Here is an 18,623-nt window from a genome sequence, read left to right as displayed (position 1 = left end):
CTCTCAGGGGCCTCAAAGAGGTTACTGGAGCCCTCTGACACCCCCAGGCCAGGCAGAACTGGCAGCACTTGGCAGAACTAGGAATAACGGCAGCCACCATGGAGTGCGTTCCCAACAGTCCTCTGAGGATTCCCCTTTACAGATGAAGAAACTGGAGTTCAGGGAAATTAAGGAACTCATTTGAGTTTACACAGATAGTAAATGGCAGAGGTGGAATTCAAACCCAGGAACCTAACTGCAGAGCCTGCCACACGCAGGATTCCCACGTGGCCATCCAGCCCATTCATGTTAAGCACACGGGCCAAAGACGGGATCCCCTAGAAACTGCAGAGCTTTCTCAGGGACCCTGGAGTTCATGCATGCACCAGACATTGTCTGCAGACATTACAGAAATATGTCCCCACTTGGGTCCTGTAGTGAATTGAATGGTGACCACCCCCCGCCCAGCTCCCGGAAGGATAACATCACTTGGAATCTCAGAACGTGCCTCTGTTTGGAATAGGGATCTTTGCAAATGTAATGAAGGTAAAGATCTCAAGATGAGATCATCTTGGATTACAATGTCCTTCTGAGAGACAGAAAGGAGGAGACATACAGAGACAGGCAAACTGGAGTGATGCCGTTGCACACCCAGGAACGCCAGGGGCCATCAGAAGCTGGAAGCTGCCAGGAAGGATTCCCCCCTGGAGCCTTTGGAGGAAGCATGGTCCTGCCAGCACCTTGTTTCCAGGCTTCAGGCCTCCAGAACTGTGAGAGAATAAACTTCTGTTGTTTCAAACCACCTGGTTGGTGGCCATTTGTTATAGTAGCTCTGGGAAACTGATACAAATGTCCACCATTCTTTTTTTTTTTTTCTTTGAGACAGAGTGTTGCTCTTATTGCCCAGGCTGGAGTGCAATGGGTGTGATCTCAGCTCACTGCAACCTCCACCTCCGGGGTTCAAGCGATTCTCCTACCTCAGCCTCCCGAGTAGCTGGGATTACAGGCATGTGCCACCACGCCTGGTTAATTTTATATTTTTAGTAGAGATGGGGTTTCTCCATGTTGATCAGGCTGGTCTCAAATTCCTGACCTCAGGTGATCCGCCCACCTCAGCCTCCCAAAGTGCTGGGATTACAGGTGTGAGCCAGCATGCCTGGCCTGAATGTCCACCGTTATTATTCTTCATAAGAAATGTAGGCATTTCAAGCTATTACCAAACTCATAACCACTATTTATCATTGTCTATTTTTCTCCATCAATGGATATAATCATGAAAAATAAATTATATTTGCAAAACCATTATCTTCCAGATGGAGAAGCAGTTTGAGAGAGGGCAGCGGAGAAGCAAGAGAGCTGGTCTGGAACCCAGCTGCCTGACTCGTGAGTCATTTCTCTTCCTCCAAGCCCTATTAAGTCTGGGGCTGCTTATGGTCCTCACCACCTACACAAAGAAAGTCAGGGTCATGTTCATCCATCAGGAGGTTCAGGGCCATTTCCCGCTTTCCTCTGTTTGGCAACACTAAGAGCCACCCTCTGATTGTTCCAGAAAAGCAAGAATTGCTAAAGGCCATTGTGTCAAGTTTGCCCAATTCATGCTATTTGACATCTTACCCTGCCCCACCCTGCTCCCACCCCTCCTCCCGCTAGTGCTCCTGATTGCAACACTCCTGGCTGGGGTGGGACAGGGTGGCCAGATAAAAGCAGAGCAGGACCTGGAATGCTGGTTCGTATGGGCTGAGCCTGCTGCTGAGCTGCATCATGGTGCGGTCTGTGGTCTGGGCAGGTGAGCTGTCAGGGATAGTGGGCTGGGTCTCGGGAGCTGTGGGGAGGTGGGGATGTGCATGTCCAGGGACCTCTTGCTACCCTTTGCAAGGAAGCAGGGGGACTCTGGAGAACTTCAGAGGGTCATTTTATCCCTCTCCATGCCTCCTGGTTTGCAGCCCCTTAATTACCTTTCCTGTGGGCTCCCCCTTAGGCTCTTTCAACCCAAGAGACTTCGTGTTGCAAGGGAAGGCTTTTCTCAACAGGCTGAAGATGACTTGACTTTCTTCTTTCTGTCCTGAAAGCCCAGAGTCAATGAGGCCCCTGCACTGGGTCTTTGTGTCTTTCCCATGTTCTTACGTCCCTCCTGTTGGCCTTATCCAAGAAGCACCCACTGCCAAGAGCCTCTTCTCCAACCTCATATTGGCTGTCCTGCAAGAAGGCAGCCTGGGGCCAGGACCCTGGGCATCCTTGCAAATTTTCATGCAGGTTCTATTAGGTTGACAGAGAAGTCCAAGGTCACCAGGTGAAAGAGATCTCTTTGAAGGAGTCCTGTCAAGCCCTAGGTCTCCAAGGCTGTGGATGCCTGCTACAGCCAGGCGGTGGAGAGGCAGCAGGAAGCATAAACGATGGCAGCAGAGGCACAGGCCCTCCCCAGGAGATGATCTCTCCCCGTGCAGCCCTTCCAGATTGGTTCTTTCTAGCCCCAGAACAGGTTTTCTTCTTGTTCCAAAAGAGAAGCAGTCTCTCTGAATAACTCACAAGTCAGCGGTTTTTCCACAGGCTTCCTGAATCCACACTGCCCTTTACTGAGGCATAGAGAGGGGGCAGCCTCAGCCCAGGGAGCCATCCCAGTCCAGGAAGGGACCCCCATGGTCTGGCCTGCATGAAGGGATGGGCACAGTGCCCTCCTGGGTCCCTTCTGGAAGGAGAAAGCTTGATTCGTATGAAATCAGCCCTCCCTGACCACCTCCTGTGCTTCCGTAGCTGTGGGGCCTGGGAAGGTGAGAATGGCGGCATAACCCTGGCCTTCTCTCTTGTGTTGCTCCAGGTTTCATGGTCCTGCTGATGAGCCCATGGGGTAAGTGGCCTCTTTCTTGGAGCTAGCTCTTGAATCCCTTAGCCCCTTCCCTGGGCTTTGCTTCATGTCCCAACACACTTTCCCGGCCACACCTCCCCAAGAGCTCCAGATTTCAGTAGTGACTCTCTTCCAAAGCTCAGACCCTGCAAATGTCCCCATCCCCTAGTTGCCCTCCCAGGAAGGCTCTTGCCTCCTTATCCACTAGCTGAGCTCCTGCACATGCGTGGGGCCAGCTTGCACATCAGCTCTCTCAGGGCTTTCCTTTTCCTGGGGTCGCTGGCTCCCTCCTCTGCACTCTGTGCTCTTGCAGCACCTGTGTATTTTACAGCATATTTTGCACTGCCTCTCATTATTGGCTCAGATGTCGTCACTCTGCACCAGACTCCAAGTTGCTGGGGGTAAGGAACCTTAGTCTCATCTGGGTGAGCATCCCCAGCCCCTTAGCTCCGTGAGGATAACACACTGCTTCTGATTTGTTGAACTGATCAGATGTGGAGCTTGAGAGAGGCAGGAGGGAGCTCCTTGTTGTGTCAAATGGAAAAGAGACCTTGGGAGACCTTCAGCAACTCGGACTCCTGGTCCCCTTCTTGCCCCACCCCATTCCCTGGGCGTCAGCCGCCGGGGAATGCTGGCCTCTCCGACCTTCTCCTGTGACTGTGCCTCTCACACTGGGCTGTGGCATTGGACGTACATTTCCCGCTCAGCCTCATAGGAGGGAACAGCCGCGGACACAGATACAGCAAACATGGGGAAGATGAGAGGTGGGAGATTTCTCAAAAAGCTTCAGTCCAGGCTACTTCTGGGCTTTCTGCAGTATAGTAATAATAGTAGGACTTTGTGTGAACTAAGGGTTAATACACGCAAAACACCTAGAACAGAGCTTCTTCCATGCAGTGTTCCTCCGAGTGTTTTACATGTATTAACTTTAGCCCACACGGGGGTCGTGTGACACACATTACGGGAGGTCCAATGGCCTCCCTGTTTCACACAGCAGGAAGCTGAGTCACACAGTGAGTAAGTTGCAAAGTTGGGATTTCAACCCAGACACTGACATGCCAGAGTCCCTGCTGTTAACCACTGCACTTTATTTTCTCCATAGTACAGAAATTCATAACAATATTTGATATGCGACAGCATGACATGACAGAAAAAGAGCTTCCTGGCTCCTTCCTATGTGGCCTGGAGGATGAGTTCTCTGGGTTCATCCCCTCCTTCCTCTCTTTTGCTTTGGGCAGTTCAGCAATTCTCCTGTATCACTGCAGGCTACGCCCCAGCCCCACCAGCAAGCTGCACTCCAGGGTGACCCCTGGTTAGAAACAGTGACAACTCCAGAGCCACGTGTATGCCCGGGGTCAGCCCTCTATGCTCTTGGGCTCTAGTTGAGGCCTGCCTGAGCTCTCTCTTCCCAAAACTCTCCTATAGACACTTTGCACCCTTCCTCTTCCTCGCCACCTCCCTGTCCATGTGGGCATTGGAGGGGGTACAGAGAGACCCTGCTGGGGAAAAGGGAAGTCCCAGGTTCTAGACACCAGCCACAGACACGATCCAGTCCAAACTCACCACTCCATCAAGATCTTGGCATAAAATGTTGGCTCACACGAACCACACCATCATAGAGTGAGAGACTGGAAGAGACCCCAGAGACCACACAGTCATTATCAGATGGGGCCAGGATTGAAAATGAGTTGGACCCAAAGTCTATTTTTGGCAGATGCTGGAATGAAGACTAGCATTCTTGCTTCCTGGTGTCCTGGTCAACCCTGCACAGGGCTGACCTCAGTGGGGGTCATCACCACCAGGCCCTCACTGGGAACAGACCATCCTACCCCCTGCAAAGTCTTTTCACACACTGTAGGGTACTCTAGAGACAAGTAACCTATAGTGTGTGGGGTACTTAGAGACAAGATGCCTTCTCCTAGATAAAATTAGCTCTTTATTAGAATCTCAGCAGTGATATTGATAAACAGATTATCTACAAGGGATAACAAGCAAATGCAAATGGCTTTAATGCAAGACTAAAGAAACATAAACCCAGGCCTGTAACTGGGGCCTCCTCTCTGCTACTTATCGGTTTGCATTTTAATGAAGTATTCTGGGGTATTCCAAACCGTTTTGGAAAGTTCTGCCTGCCTTCCTTCTACAGATGAGCATGCCATGTCTAATTCCCTCTGGGCCTCATGTTGGGGCTGCCTGGGGCTACCTTCTTTCAGGTTTCGGGGCCTGGAGGGGAGACCCTAACTGGGGGTAGGGAGACCTGCCTGCCAGACCCTAGTCCTGGGAGCTCAGATTCTGAGACTAGCAACTTTTAAGGATGTCAAGGAGTCATGAGGCTTAGGCCACAGCACGGCTGCTCTGCCCTCTTAGCAGCTGTGCTGATGAGGACGGGCCCCAAGCTCGTGAGCCTCAACTTGCTTCCCGGGAAAACAAGTCTTGGAAGATGATGGCCCTGCCCACTCAGTGTTCTGAGGATCCCATGTCTGGCCTCTGAAAATGCTTTCCCAACTGCAAGGCTCCACCCACACAAAAGCAAATGCCATTTCTGCCTGTCACGTCCCTCCACTGACTCCAGGTGTAGAAGAGGGAGGTCCAAGGACATTGCCTGCCCCAGACGGAGGGTGACAAGTCCCCAGAAGGCCCTGCTGACAGTTATCTCTTTTCTTTACTCCAACGGGCCAGGTTCTGCTGCAAAACTGGTCTGCTACTTCACCAACTGGGCCCAGTACAGACAGGGGGAGGCTCGCTTCCTGCCCAAGGACGTGGACCCCAGCCTTTGCACCCACCTCATCTACGCCTTCGCTGGCATGACCAACCACCAGCTGAGCACCATTGAGTGGAATGATGAGACTCTCTACCAGGAGTTCAATGGCCTGAAGAAGATGTGAGCCAAAGCAGAGGAGCAGGGTGGGTGGGGTGTGGAGTGGGGACAGACAACCTCCTCCCAGAGCCAGGCACCTCCCCAGAACTAAGGACCTGCCACAGACCCACTGTGTGGCTTTGGGCAAGTTGTATCACCTCTCTGGGCTCTCCTGTGCTTAATGAAAGAGGTAGGGGTTGCTTAGGGGATCCCAAAGGGCCCTTCCAGTTTAGGTCTAAGTGGGATCGAGATTGTGAGACTTTCTGTCTCCCGTGAAGGCCCTTTCTCATTGTGAAATGGATCCACCCTTCAGCCCCAGTGTTCTGGGTGCCTTCACAAAGCCTCTTGAGAATCTGCCCCAATCCTTGCTTCCTGAGCCCACGTGGGCAGCCGTGTCTCCCCGGTTAGACAGGTGGTTCTGGGAGTCAGGAACGTGACTTCCCTTTTCCAATCTACAACTGTCCTTGGAATGCTAGTACAGGTTCTGTGCATAGACACTTTGACACGTCCCCACCCTTGTTGCTCCTCCCCATGGTAACATCCCTGCCAGGGAACCCTGAGAGCTGGCAGAGTAAGTCCTGCTGTGTCTCCTGTCTTTCTCAGGAATCCCAAGCTGAAGACCCTGTTAGCCATCGGAGGCTGGAATTTCGGCACTCAGAAGTTAGTTGACTGTGGTCACCTGTGTGGTAAAGTTCCTGGATGAGAACCTGGTGCACTGGCCAGAGGGAGCCCTGGTCAGAGGGAGCCCTGGTCAGGGAATCAGGCCAGGCTGAGATGTGGTCAGGGGAAAGGGGAGGGGAGCTGAACTCTGGGGGCTGAATTTCCTTCCGGGTTCTTGGCACCCCAGCAGGAGGGCAGCACAGTGAGCTTCATTCCAGGCTGTTTCAGATCCAGTCTTGCCAGAAGCACAGGTCTAAACACAGCAGAGGGCTCAGACCTCTCCAGGCATCAGTCTCTTCTTCCATGAAATGAGAAGAGGGAGGGTCCCAACTAATCCTGACAACATGCAGTGTCTATGTTTTCTGAGCTCAGAAATGGGTTATCTTGTTCCAGAGAGAATGTTTATTCCACTTCTGAGTATAAAAGGTAATCTGTGAGATTGAGCCTGGGTGCCACAGTATTGGCATTTGCGGGACATTTTTTAATGATTTATGGAGATAATGGAATGGAGTATTTGAAACTTGGTGTTTTCTAGAAAATCCAGAATATATGGCTCCTGAAGCTCTAAACAGTCTTTCTAAAACTTTTTTGGATCATGAACCCTTTTGGGAATCTGATGAAAGTTATAACTCATCTTCCAGAATAATACTTATATACAGATTGTTTATTGAAATGCAGGAGTTTTTAGCCTGGTGTTCCCAGACTAAATTAACAAAAATAAAATAGGATCAATCTGTAAAGGACTTGAGACCCCCAAGAAGTTCAGGGACTTCCCACTAAGGAAGGAAGATGTGGAGAGGTGGTTCTTGAGGCAGCGTGGGGATTTTGACGAGCTCCAGACTAGTAATAGTAATAAAAACACAAAGCACTCTACAGGTGTGAGCTAGAGAAAAGATGACCAGGTTAACCTGCCAGGAAACTAAAACAGTGGGCTCCCCAGGTCTTTACTAACCTTAGTAAAGCAATTAGAGAAATTCTAATTAGAGAAAAATCCTAATTAGAGAAAAACTAGTTTCTCTAATTCCTCTTCTTTTTAAACCTTCATTCCGAGGGTGTCAACTAGGTCTGATTCAGGGTGGGACAATTCAGGGGCTTGGAGGGAGCCTCTGGAGGGAATTTTGGGAAAGGCTTCTAGGGCATCCATGAGCCCCTGGTGGTATTGATGTTCGGGGGTAGAAAGCGCTCTGGATGGTCCCCTTTCCTCAACCCAGACCATAACTCACCAGCAAACATCCCTGCAGCCTCTGAAGAAGCCCTCCCAGCACCCCTCCCGGCCCAGACACAGAGACGCACTGTCCTGAGTGTTTTCTCACCTGTCTCTGAGTGAGAGCGGCCTCCTGTTTGGTCCTAGGCAGGCCCTTACTCCCCTTCATCACCTCACAGGTTCACAGATATGGTAGCCACGGCCAACAACCGTCAGACCTTCGTCAACTCAGCCATCAGGTTTCTGCGCAAATACAGCTTTGATGGCCTTGACCTTGACTGGGAGTACCCAGGAAGCCGGGGGAGCCCTGCCATAGACAAGGAACGCTTCACGGCCCTGGTGCAGGTACCGCTGGGTGGGGCAGGGATCACCCTGTCTGCACAAGGACCCAGAGCTGGAGCCCCCACAGCACATATGAGGGCTGCTCTGCCTCCAGAGCCAGCTGCTTCACATATCTGCATGGCACAGATCGGCCCTGTGGTCAGCTCTCAGACTTCTACCAGTGAACATCTACCTGGGGCTCACAGGGGCTGCCTGCCTGGTGCGGGCCCGTGTGTTGACTCTGAGCTCCACTCCCACAGGACTTGGCCAACGCCTTCCAGCAGGAAGCCCAGACCTCAGGGAAGGAACGCCTCCTTCTGAGTGCAGCGGTTCCAGCTGGGCAGACCTATGTGGATGCTGGATATGAGGTGGACAAAATCGCCAGGTGAGTCTCAGGCAGATGGCTTGGAACCGTGCTCTCGGAACGAGGAGAGGCCAAGGGCAGACTGAGCTTTCCCAGGGGTAGAGCGGGTGTTCACCTACAAGGCATTTGGAAAGTCCCATCCTTACACCAAAACAAAAGCAGACAGTTCCCTGATTTTGTACTCAGGGTAAAACTAAGACACATCCAGAAAGGCTTTGCTTAGTGTCTGCTGCTGCCCTGTTCCAGATCCTTCATTTTGGATCTCTGCCTTCTTCCTTGGGAACTCATTCTTAAGGTGAAAATGCCCCTGAGCAGGTAGTGAAGCCATTGTCTTCAAGAAAATGTGTTTTCTGGATCCTTGCTCCTCAAAGTACAGCATGTGGACTCACAGCCCCCACAACAACCAGATGCTCGTTAGAATTATGGACTCTCAGACCCCACCCCAGGCCTTCTGAAGAAGAACCTTCATTTTAATGAGATTCCTGGGTGATCTGTGTGCACACTGAAGTGGGAGAAACCCTGAGCTAGAGTTTCCTCCAAAATAGCAATGTAGCAGGAGGTTTCTTGAGTGGAATAGGGAGGGCCTGGGGGTGCTGAGGGGACAGTGGGGTGAGGATGACAAGTTTGAATGAGAATGAGAATAGCCTCCATAAGGCGGCTGGCTGGGACTGCTGTCTGGGTCATCTTCTGCAGAGCCAGGTGAGCCTGCCACCTTTGCCTCTGACCCCAGTGGTTCCTCCCTAGGCCATGCACTGAGAGGGTAGGAGTAAGAAAGAAGGGCTCCCCTCACCCCCAATCCCTTGTTCCTCACCTCCTCTTCCATGCCTCCTGCAGGAACCTGGATTTTGTCAACCTTATGGCCTATGACTTCCATGGCTCTTGGGAGAAGGTCACGGGACATAATAGCCCCCTCTACAAGAGGCAAGAGGAGAGTGGTGCAGCGGCCAGCCTCAACGTGGTACGTGTGGCCGGAGGGCTGAGGCAGGACTCCCCTGTCCAGCAGGCCCTGTCTGGTGGCTTCTTTTGAGCCCCAAGGCCCTCATAGGCAAAAAGACACAGGGCACTGAGAAGCCAGAAGCTTTTTCGTTTCTTTGCTTGCTTGTTTTCTTCTATTTTCCTGGTCCCTCCCCCTACTGAGGGGAAACCTCACTTCTGTGGAGCATCTTGGCTGATGGTAGACACAGCAAACCAATTTGATGACAAACAAGTGACCAATGGGGAAGCCCACTTTGAGCTTGAGTCTCCAGCCAGCAGGCCTGCTGCTTCCCTCACACACCTCCACCCCATTTCCTTCAAGACAGTGGGCAGACTTGTGCTCCACGGTCACACTGGTTGACCTTCTGGAAGGCGCTTTCAGGGGTAGGAGCTTTCCCAAGTTGATAACATCTCCACGGATGTCACTAAGGATGGAAGCATCCCCAGCACCTGCAAAGGGCAGGCTTCATTTTTAGACTAGGGTAGGTTGGGGTTTCCTAACTTTTCCTCATTGAGCAATCAAGACACTTTTAATTTTTTAAATTTTATTTACTCTTAAGAGATAGAGTCTTGCTCTATCACCAAGATGGGCGTGCAGTGGCATGATCATAGCTCACTGCAGCTTCATCCTCCCAGGCTTAAGCGATCCTCCTGCCCCAGCCTTCTGAGTAACTGGAATCACTATGACCAGCTAATTTTTTTAAATTTGTAGAGATGGAGTCTTGCTATATGCCCAGGATGGTCTCAAACTCCTGCCCTCAAGCAATCCTCCTGCCTCAGCCTCCCAAAGCATTGGAATTATAGGCATGAGCCAACATGCTCAGCCTAGATCCTCTTTATAGGCCCTCTCTATATCTTACAATATAGAGAGGGTTTATAAAACCCTACAGAGAGGGCTTATAATAACTATATTATTTTTCTTTCTTAAAACAAGCAAAACCAAACAACAAAGAGAAAGCCCTAAATTAAAGTGCTTTTTACTTTTGGAGAGCCCACATCTCTGTATATCAGCTGGAGTGGGACATCTTTGACTTTCTGGCTCTTTCATGAATGAAGAACACCTCTTTTAGCCAGTGAGCCAGGCACCCACATTTCACACTGAGCCTGGCCTCTCCATCCCCGTCTGGAAGACTGTGTGAGTTTTGGAGGAAGCTGTATCCCTGTGCCAGTGGGGAGACACAGAAAGAAAGACATTCAGCTGAGAGGTGAGTGGGGTTGGAGTCCCTCCAGCACCCTGCTGTCCACACTGTGTACCTTGAATCCACTGAGGAATGGAGGCCATCTTATTCCTACAAAGAGGCCTTCTACTCACTACACGATGTGCCCAGGGATTGCTTCTAGCCAGAGGGGTGACTTTTCCCAACTTGCACAAAAGTGCTATAACAGATCAGGAGAAGCCCCGACTTCTGCCTTCAGAAAGCACCAGTCTGATCAAAGATAAGTCGTATAGATGGACAAAAATAAATATATTTAAATAAATGTAGTGAAAGCTGTTCTTTACCTAAGTGCTAAGTGGGCTCAGAGTAACTAGACCTGACAAAACTAGGGCAACTTCTGGGGGAAAGTGAACCATACTCTTGGCTTAAGGAATGAGGCTTCATTATTCATTAATTTTTCACACTCATATCGGGTACCTTCTCCCGTCACAGGCCTGGGGGTGTTACATCAAGTAATACATAACCGGGGGAAGGCCTTATTCAGAGGTGGGTGAGGAAGCCTTTGTTCTATCTGAGCATCAGGTGTCATTCCAGGCACTGGGGATACAGAGATAAATAAAGCAGACCCGATTCCCTGCTTTTGTACTCAGGGTAAAACTAAGACAACAATCATGATAACAATGATGACCATAGTGACCCTTTATTGCGTTGTGCTGACCTTTTGCATGCATTATAACCTTTAATTCTCACAATGCCCTAAGAGATGGATATTTTCCTTATTCCCATGTTACAGACAGAACACCAAGGCTCAGTGAGGTTAAATAAGCTGCTGGGTAAGGCAGGGATCTGTGTCTGCCTTGTTCACGGGTGTGTCTGAAGCACCATGGACAGCGCCTGGCACACAGTTGGCCATCAGTACACATTGGTTCAGTGAATGGTTGTCTGCATCCGAAGCCCATGCTCTCTGGTTATCATGACATGTAGCTTCTTCACTGGGGTCACGGGTCTGAGGCAGGCTCTAAAGAAGGTGGGGTAGGGCTGGAATACTAATGAAGGCCTTTGGGGCTCCAGTTGAGGAGCCCCTGGCCTCCTAGTTCTGTCTCTGGATCCCCCAGACTTACACAATCAGAACCAGGCCGAGGGCTGAGAAAATTAGCCCTGCCCTCTTCTGCCACCAGGATGCTGCTGTGCAACAGTGGCTGCAGAAGGGGACCCCTGCCAGCAAGCTGATCCTTGGCATGCCTACCTATGGACGCTCCTTCACCCTGGCCTCCTCGTTAGACACCAGAGTGGGGGCCCCAGCCACAGGGTCTGGCACTCCTGGCCCCTTCACCAAGGAAGGAGGGATGTTGGCCTACTATGAGGTAGGAAAACCCATAACCACCCTGGGTACTATGGGGGTCAGGGGGTGCCTGAGAGAGCAGAGGGTTCCTTCTCCTACCGTTTCTGAGTAAGGACGCCAGGTGCAGAGAATTCTGGCCAGGTAAATTCCATACCATCCATACTGTCTTGAATTTATCCTTAAGCCCAGGTGCCTCAAGCTGAGTTCAGCATTCTAGGTCACTGCAAAGAACATCCTGATTCTCCAGGCTTCCTCAGACAGGAATTTTCCAATCTCTAGTCTCCTCCTGGTGAGGAAGGGAAGGTGCGTGCAAGAGCCTCCCTCCTCCTCCCCAGTGCTGCCTTCTGCTCCCACAGGTCTGCTCCTGGAAGGGGGCCACCAAACAGAGAATCCAGGACCAGGAGGTGCCCTACATCTTCAGGGACAACCAGTGGGTGGGCTTTGATGATGTGGAGAGCTTCAAAACCAAGGTGAGGCCTAGCTCTGCTGGCAGGGGGGTGGTCCTGAGTGAACAAGGCCTGTCAATGACATGGAATGAGGGCAGTTCACGACCTCAAGGGTGAGTCTCCTTTAAATGTCCCAACATTTCATAAATCTCCACGTGATAGTATTTTGTACCTTTACTACCTATTGACTCACAAAAGACAAAATGACAAAAAATTGCTCTACATTTAGTAGCACCCTAGAAAGGATTTCTAAATGCTATACAAATTCTACAGACATATGAAGAGGAGAAATACAAGTGGTGAGGCATATAACTTTATTCAGCCCATTGGCAATAGCTGGTGCATGTTCAAATTACAGATCTTTTGCTTTACTTATAGGACCCCCTTCTCCTGCCCAATATTGGTGGCCTGAAGAGTTAGTGCATTTACCTGGTTTCATGCCACTCTCCCCTGTGAAACTGTTAGCTCCTGAAGACGGATGCTTCACTAGTTTATCTGTACATTCCACATCAGTTATCATGTGTGGTTGACAGTGGCAGCTTGTAGAGGTGGAGAATTGCAGGGGGCCACGATCCTGGCTGGGGAGATGGGAGAAGGGGTCACGGTGGAAGGGTGTTTCAGATAAGTCCTAAAGCATAGAAGGTGGCCATTCTTAGGGGTGAGGAAGCAGGCAACAGTACAAGCAAAGACGTGGGTGTGAAGCAAGTAGAGGCTGGACTCTGAGAACAAAGTGTAGGCCCGCAGAGCTGGATCCCCCAAGCAGGGCAGGTAGAGGAAGGGACCTAGCTGAAAGGGAGGCTGGGGCCAGCAAGGGATCAAGCACCGTGGCCCCCTGGCAGGGTTAGAGGACAGAGAATCCCACTCCGAGGAAACACAGTCATACCCTCAGGAAGCCTCAGCAATCTGGTGGAGGGAAGATGGCTCTCAGGGAAGACAAAGACATGAAGACAGAGAAGCAAGCCTTGATTGAGATCTTTTGGAAATCTGAGTTGTTCCCTATGGTAACTGAACTTACCTTGACCAGCATACAGTACCCTTAAATAAAGCAGCTCAGCCCACACATGACCAAGCTGTGAAGGGTTCCCACTTAGGGAGGTGCACACATCTGACACTATTCTTCCCGGCGCACCCACCCCACCCCAGGTCATGCTTATGTTAAGACAAGGAGACTGCAAAATGACTGATGTCCAAGCAGCATGAGGACTCAGCACCCAAGCTCCCAGCCCAGGGCTGTGTCCAGAACCTGCAGCCACTCACAGGCCCGAGGCTGCTGGAGAAAAAAGGGCCCTGTCCAGATGAGGTAGCCAGGCTCTGGGGCTGGCAGGGCTAGGCTTCCCCGGGCTCCTCCACTGCATCCCCTCCCTGCACAGGTCAGCTATCTGAAGCAGAAGGGACTGGGCGGGGCGATGGTCTGGGCACTGGATTTAGATGACTTTGCCGGCTTCTCCTGCGACCAGGGCCGATACCCTCTCATCCAGACGTTGCGGCGGGAACTGAGTAAGTAAGGTGCCCGGGGCCAGTGGCAGAATTTGGAGGTGGGGTATGAACACAGCTCCATGCATCCAACAAACTGTAGGTCCTGGGTCCTTCTGAGGAAATGACTTTGCCCCAATACTGTAATTTCCCAAGCTTATGCACCCCTAGGAGCTAAGGAAACTGTCAAAACAATTTTCCTTTTTGCGCTTTCTCTTCCTGGTTGTAGCAATGCCTGCCCAGGGTGTTGTAACCGTGGCTTCCCTCCAGAGGGCCCCCAGCCTGGGAGCAGCAGCTTGTTCCTCTCTTATCTGGGAGAAAGCCTCCCCTTAGCCTGCAGCGTGTCACCCCCACCTGCCCTCAGCAGTATATGGTTGTGCTTGCAGATGGGTAAAGACTTAACTGCCTGTCACATGTGTAGCCAGGTGTTGTCTGTGACACTGTGCTTCAGCTGTAGGTATGACTGTTGTCTGGCTGTTCTCTGCCTGGGGTACCTGGCTGTACTCAGCCTGTAGGGCATATGGTGCTGGGCTGCTGCCTGCCAATGGTTGCTGCCTGTGTGCTCTGCCTGTGGGTTTGGGATCTCTTATAGGGAGCCTTGGTTGAATCTTCACTGTCTTCCCAGGTCTTCCATACGTGCCTTCAGGCACACCAGAGCTTGAAGTTCCAACACCAGGTCAGCCCTCTGAACCTGAGCATGGCCCCAGCCCTGGACAAGACACGTTCTGCCAGGGCAAACCTGATGGGCTCTATCCCAACCCTCGGGAACGGTCCAGCTTCTACAGCTGTGCAGGGGGGCGGCTGTTCCAGCAGAGCTGCCCAACAGGCCTGGTGTTCAGCTCCTCCTGCAAATGCTGCACCTGGAATTGAGTCCCTAAGGCTCCTCCAGTCCCAGCTTCGAGGCTGGGCCCAGGATCACTCTACAGCCTGCCTCCTGCGTTTTCCCTGTGGGCTGCGATCTGGCTCTTGCAGGCCTCTCTGTGGTCTTCCTTTATCCAGGCTTTCTGCTCTCAGCCCTGCCTTCCTTTTTTCTGGGTCTCCTGGGCTGCCCCTTTCACTTGCAAAATAAATCTTTGGTTTGTGCCCCTCTCCCCAAAGATGTGGTGACTTAAGAGGCTCTCTAAGCACACTGTTGACTCCAAAACATCCGCAGGTCAGAGCCAGGTGGGAAGGTGGTCCGTGCAGGATGTGCCAGGCCCTGTGGCAGGTCTTGCCTCGTGAGTCCATATGCCAGTGGGTGGTTTCCAGTACACAGGTGATGGCAGCCAGAGCACGGCCCCAAGTACAACGCGTTCTTTGGTTATTGGCTCAGAAGCCTGGAAACAGGAGCTTCTGCTGACCTTCACGCAGGTGTTATTCCCAAAGTGCCACTAGATGGCAGCAGAGAACTTTTCCCTGATTTAAGTGCTCGGCGAGCAGCCACCCAACATTACAGTAAGAATTCGGACCCCTGGTACTCAGCCGTCTTCGGGATAAATCCTGTTTGGGCCCTTTGCAGGCCCTATCTCACCTACTGCCCCCGTTCGCCAGATGAAGAAGAAACAATGATTATTCTCACTTTACAGGCATTTAAACTGAAGACTGATTCTAACCAATTCTGAGTCCAGAACCAAGGCCTGAAACGGGCCAGAGAGCATGCACACGGCGTCCTGGTTAGATAAAGTCATCCCAACATTCCTGGCTGCTTTGGGCTGCACCTTGATCATTCTGTTCAAAGAATATCTGCACAAAGCCTAAAGATCCAGCCTGTTATTCACTCCAAACTGGTTTCTGGGTGGGACTTGGGAAGGCAGCTGGGGATTGGGACAGATGAGATGAGGGGGAGGCGGTTTGGCCCCCCACGTGAGTACACCCAGCACCAGAGCACCAGTGCCCTCGTCACTCCGGCAGCCTGCCTGTCCACGGGCATTATGAAACCTGCTTTCCTCAGTCCAGAGCACAAGCTGCTGGAGCACGTGCTCCGCCCCCTGAGGTCTCAATTAAGGGATAGCCAACCACATCCCAACGAGCTGTTCAGAGTGGAGTCCAGGTGCAGGGGTGACTTCCGGCTTGCTGCACTCCAGCTGTGTGACTTCAGGCAAAGAAGCGGAGCCTCAGTCCTCTGCTGTAGGATGGGAGAACTGTGAGGAGTCAGTGAAGTCGTGCACACCTACTCTATGATCAGTGCTCATTCCCTCCCTCCCTCTTCCCTTCTCAGCCCTTCTTCATCTCCTCTGAGCTGGATATGTCAAGAATTTAGCAAATGCTGTAGTCTCCTTTTATCAGAATGCGCCCTCCTACAAGCATCCAAATAACCAAAGTCCTCCCTGAGTACACAGCCTTACACCTGCACTAGTCTTACCCTCAGGAAAACATTAGCCACAGTCTCTCTGTGGTCTTCACATCCACCCTGCTCCTCTGCAAACTCATGGCCACTCCCTCAGCTAGAACCAGCATCACCTCATACCTGGACCCACCTTCCACCTGGCCTCCCTGCTTCCTGCCCACCCCCTCTTCCAGTCAGTCACCACACCACAACCAGTTTAGTCTTTCTAAAATAGAGAGCTAAGCCTGTCACTTCCCTTGCTTAAAAACTATCAACAGCTTCCCCTGCCCAAAGGAGAAAGTCCCCAGCCATCGGCACAGTGTTGAGACCCTTTCTCAGGCCTTCGTGTCTTCTCCGGTCACATCTCCTGATATCCCCACCCCAGTTAAGTTGCTGGGTACCCCTGATGTCAGCATTAACCTCAACCATCAATGTCAGCTCCTCATGTGGGACCCCCACAGCCCTCTGTCCCCGGGCTAGCTCAGACCCACGCCATTTTCTGAATGAATCCTGCCCAGGACAGGAACAATGAGAGCTCCCTAAAAGCCATTAGTGTTCAGATTGTCTCTTTTTGTTTGTTTTTGTTTTGGTTTGGTTTCTGTTTGTTTTGTTTTTGTTTTTTGTTTTTTTTTGTTTGTTTGTTTGTTTTTTGTTTTTAAGACAGAGTCTCACTCTGTTGCCCAGGTTGGAGTGCAGTGGTGCGATCTCGGCTTACTGCAACCTCCGCCTCCCAGGTTCAAGCAATTCTCCCACTTCAGCCTCCCGAGTAGCTGGGATTACAGGCACATGCCACCACACCAGGCTAATTTTTTTATTTTTAGTAGAGATGGGGTTGTTGTTGTTTGTCTGCTTGAGACAAGGTCTCTCTCTGTCACTCAGGCTGGAGTGCAGAGGCACAATCACAGCTCACTGCAGCCTTGACCTCCTGGGCTCAGGTGATCCTCCCACCTCCCAGGTAGCTGGTACTACAGGCACGCACCACTGTGCCCTGCTAAATTTTGTATTTTGTGTTGAGACAGGGTTTTGTCATGTTACCCAAGCTGGTCTCCAACTCCTAGGCTCAAGTGATCCTCCTGCCTTGGCCTCCCAAAGTGCTGGGATTACAGGCGTAAGCCACAGTGCCCAGCCAGATTGTCTCTTTTGACTCCACCTTGGCCTTGAAGCCCCATGTGGCTGGAGTCTTCCTGCTGCTGCTGAGTTTCTCAGCACACCGCGTGTCTACGCCAGGCCTGGTGTCCAGCTGGGCACAGCAGGGACAAGAACCGGAGCTTTACTTTCCTGAGGCTAACATTCTCTTGGGGGAGGCAGACAATGAACAAACATGCACATCGGACCATTCCAGGCAATAATGAGTGCTGAAAAGGAAACAAGATATGGCTAGAGAGTGAAGGATGGCGGTGAGGGGACTGCTGTGCACAGTGTGGTCAGAGAAGGCTCAGTGGAGGCCACATTTGAGATGAGATCCCAAGTCTAAGGAAGATTTGCCCATACACTTTTGAGATCCACAGTCCTCAGGGGTAAACCTGGGTGCAATTCTTCCCTGGCTGCCTTTGTTAACCCAGCTTATAGGGCAGAGTCCTGCCTTGGTCCCCTCTTCTAAATGTCCCCAAGAGGCCCTGCCTTGGCCCCATTTCTCCCCTGGCACAGGTGCCTTGTATAGGCCCTTAGTCTGGTGGCGGTGATCGCGCCCCATGGACAGGTCCTCCAGAGCAATGACTGCTTCCCTATCCCTTATGTCAACTGTCACCTCAATCCCACCTGCCTGGTGCCCTTTTATGTAGCACTGATTGAGGTCAGGGCTCCCGGCCACTGCCCCAGCCTGTGGACTGTACCTTCAGAGTCAACCTTTGGTGACTGTCCCAGCCTCTGTCATGCCCTTAGGCCCAGGGCATGGTCTGTCTGCATGGTCTGGTACAACACCCTCACTCTCCTCTGCTCCAGGTTGCTGGCAGGAAACCACCCTTGGTGTCCCATATCCAATGTGGTGACCTATATCCCAGGGGACCATCAGGAGTCTCCAAACAGGCCATGCCTTCCTCAAGCGTATCTCCACCTGTGCTTCACATCTGCGTGTGCCATCCCTCCTTTCCCCACCAGGCCACTGCCAGGTGCCCTGAGACAGTCAGCTCCTGGGTTACTCCTGCAGGAAACATCCTCGGGTGCCCTGGACATCAGTGACTGCCTCCTTGCCACCCTAGACCACTGGGCCACACTGACATATGCTGCTGCCGTGATCTGTGTGGATGTTAGACTCCTCCCCTGGGTTCTGAGCTCCTAAGGTCAAGCACAATGTCTTAAGTGGTCCTCTCCAACCATGACACACGTTTGAGGCTCAGTAAATGTTGGACCATATAATTTCTGACTTTTTTTCTTCTTTCATCCTTGGGCGTAGAAATCACTTAGAGGATTTCCAGACTGAAGTGCTATTTCATGACAAGAGCACTACTCTTCCAAACCCTTCTATTGAATACCACTGACTCTTTTAATATTAGTGTCCAGCCATTAGTCCTGTCCTTCAAAGGAACAGGGGAATTAACGTTTGTTGCATGACCAGAGACCATACTAAACATGTATTAGACATCCAATAAATAGTTACTGAATGAATAGTAAGTGAATTAACTTGTGTCGTTTAATCCTCACTGTACCCCTGCAAAGGACGTATCATTTTCTGTTTCCCTTGGATTATACAAGCAGTATG

The 18,623-nt window shown here is 51.4% G+C and overlaps 1 protein-coding gene across 2 annotated transcripts; it reads left to right on the top strand.

The window, feature by feature from the left end:
- The first annotated feature begins 1,645 nt into the window (after positions 1–1,645).
- On the top strand, positions 1,646–15,312 carry CHIT1 (chitinase 1). 2 transcript variants are annotated; one of them, XM_023186969.2, is made up of 11 exons: positions 1,646–1,765; positions 2,795–2,824; positions 5,501–5,702; positions 6,282–6,338; positions 7,722–7,887; positions 8,124–8,248; positions 9,062–9,185; positions 11,538–11,723; positions 12,058–12,171; positions 13,518–13,644; positions 15,186–15,312. In XM_023186969.2, exons 1-11 carry the CDS (start codon positions 1,741–1,743, stop codon positions 15,191–15,193), a joined length of 1,164 nt encoding a protein of 387 aa, XP_023042737.2. In that variant the 5' UTR covers positions 1,646–1,740; the 3' UTR covers positions 15,194–15,312. The 2 variants fall into 2 exon arrangements, with proteins under 2 accessions (XP_023042737.2, XP_023042736.2); XM_023186968.2 differs by lacking the exon at positions 15,186–15,312 and adding an exon at positions 14,246–14,717.
- The last annotated feature ends 3,311 nt before the right edge of the window (positions 15,313–18,623 follow it).

This window comes from Piliocolobus tephrosceles, chromosome 1 (genome assembly GCF_002776525.5).
Source record: "Piliocolobus tephrosceles isolate RC106 chromosome 1, ASM277652v3, whole genome shotgun sequence".
Lineage (NCBI taxonomy): Eukaryota > Metazoa > Chordata > Mammalia > Primates > Cercopithecidae > Piliocolobus > Piliocolobus tephrosceles.
This window is presented reverse-complemented; position numbering and strand designations above follow the sequence as displayed.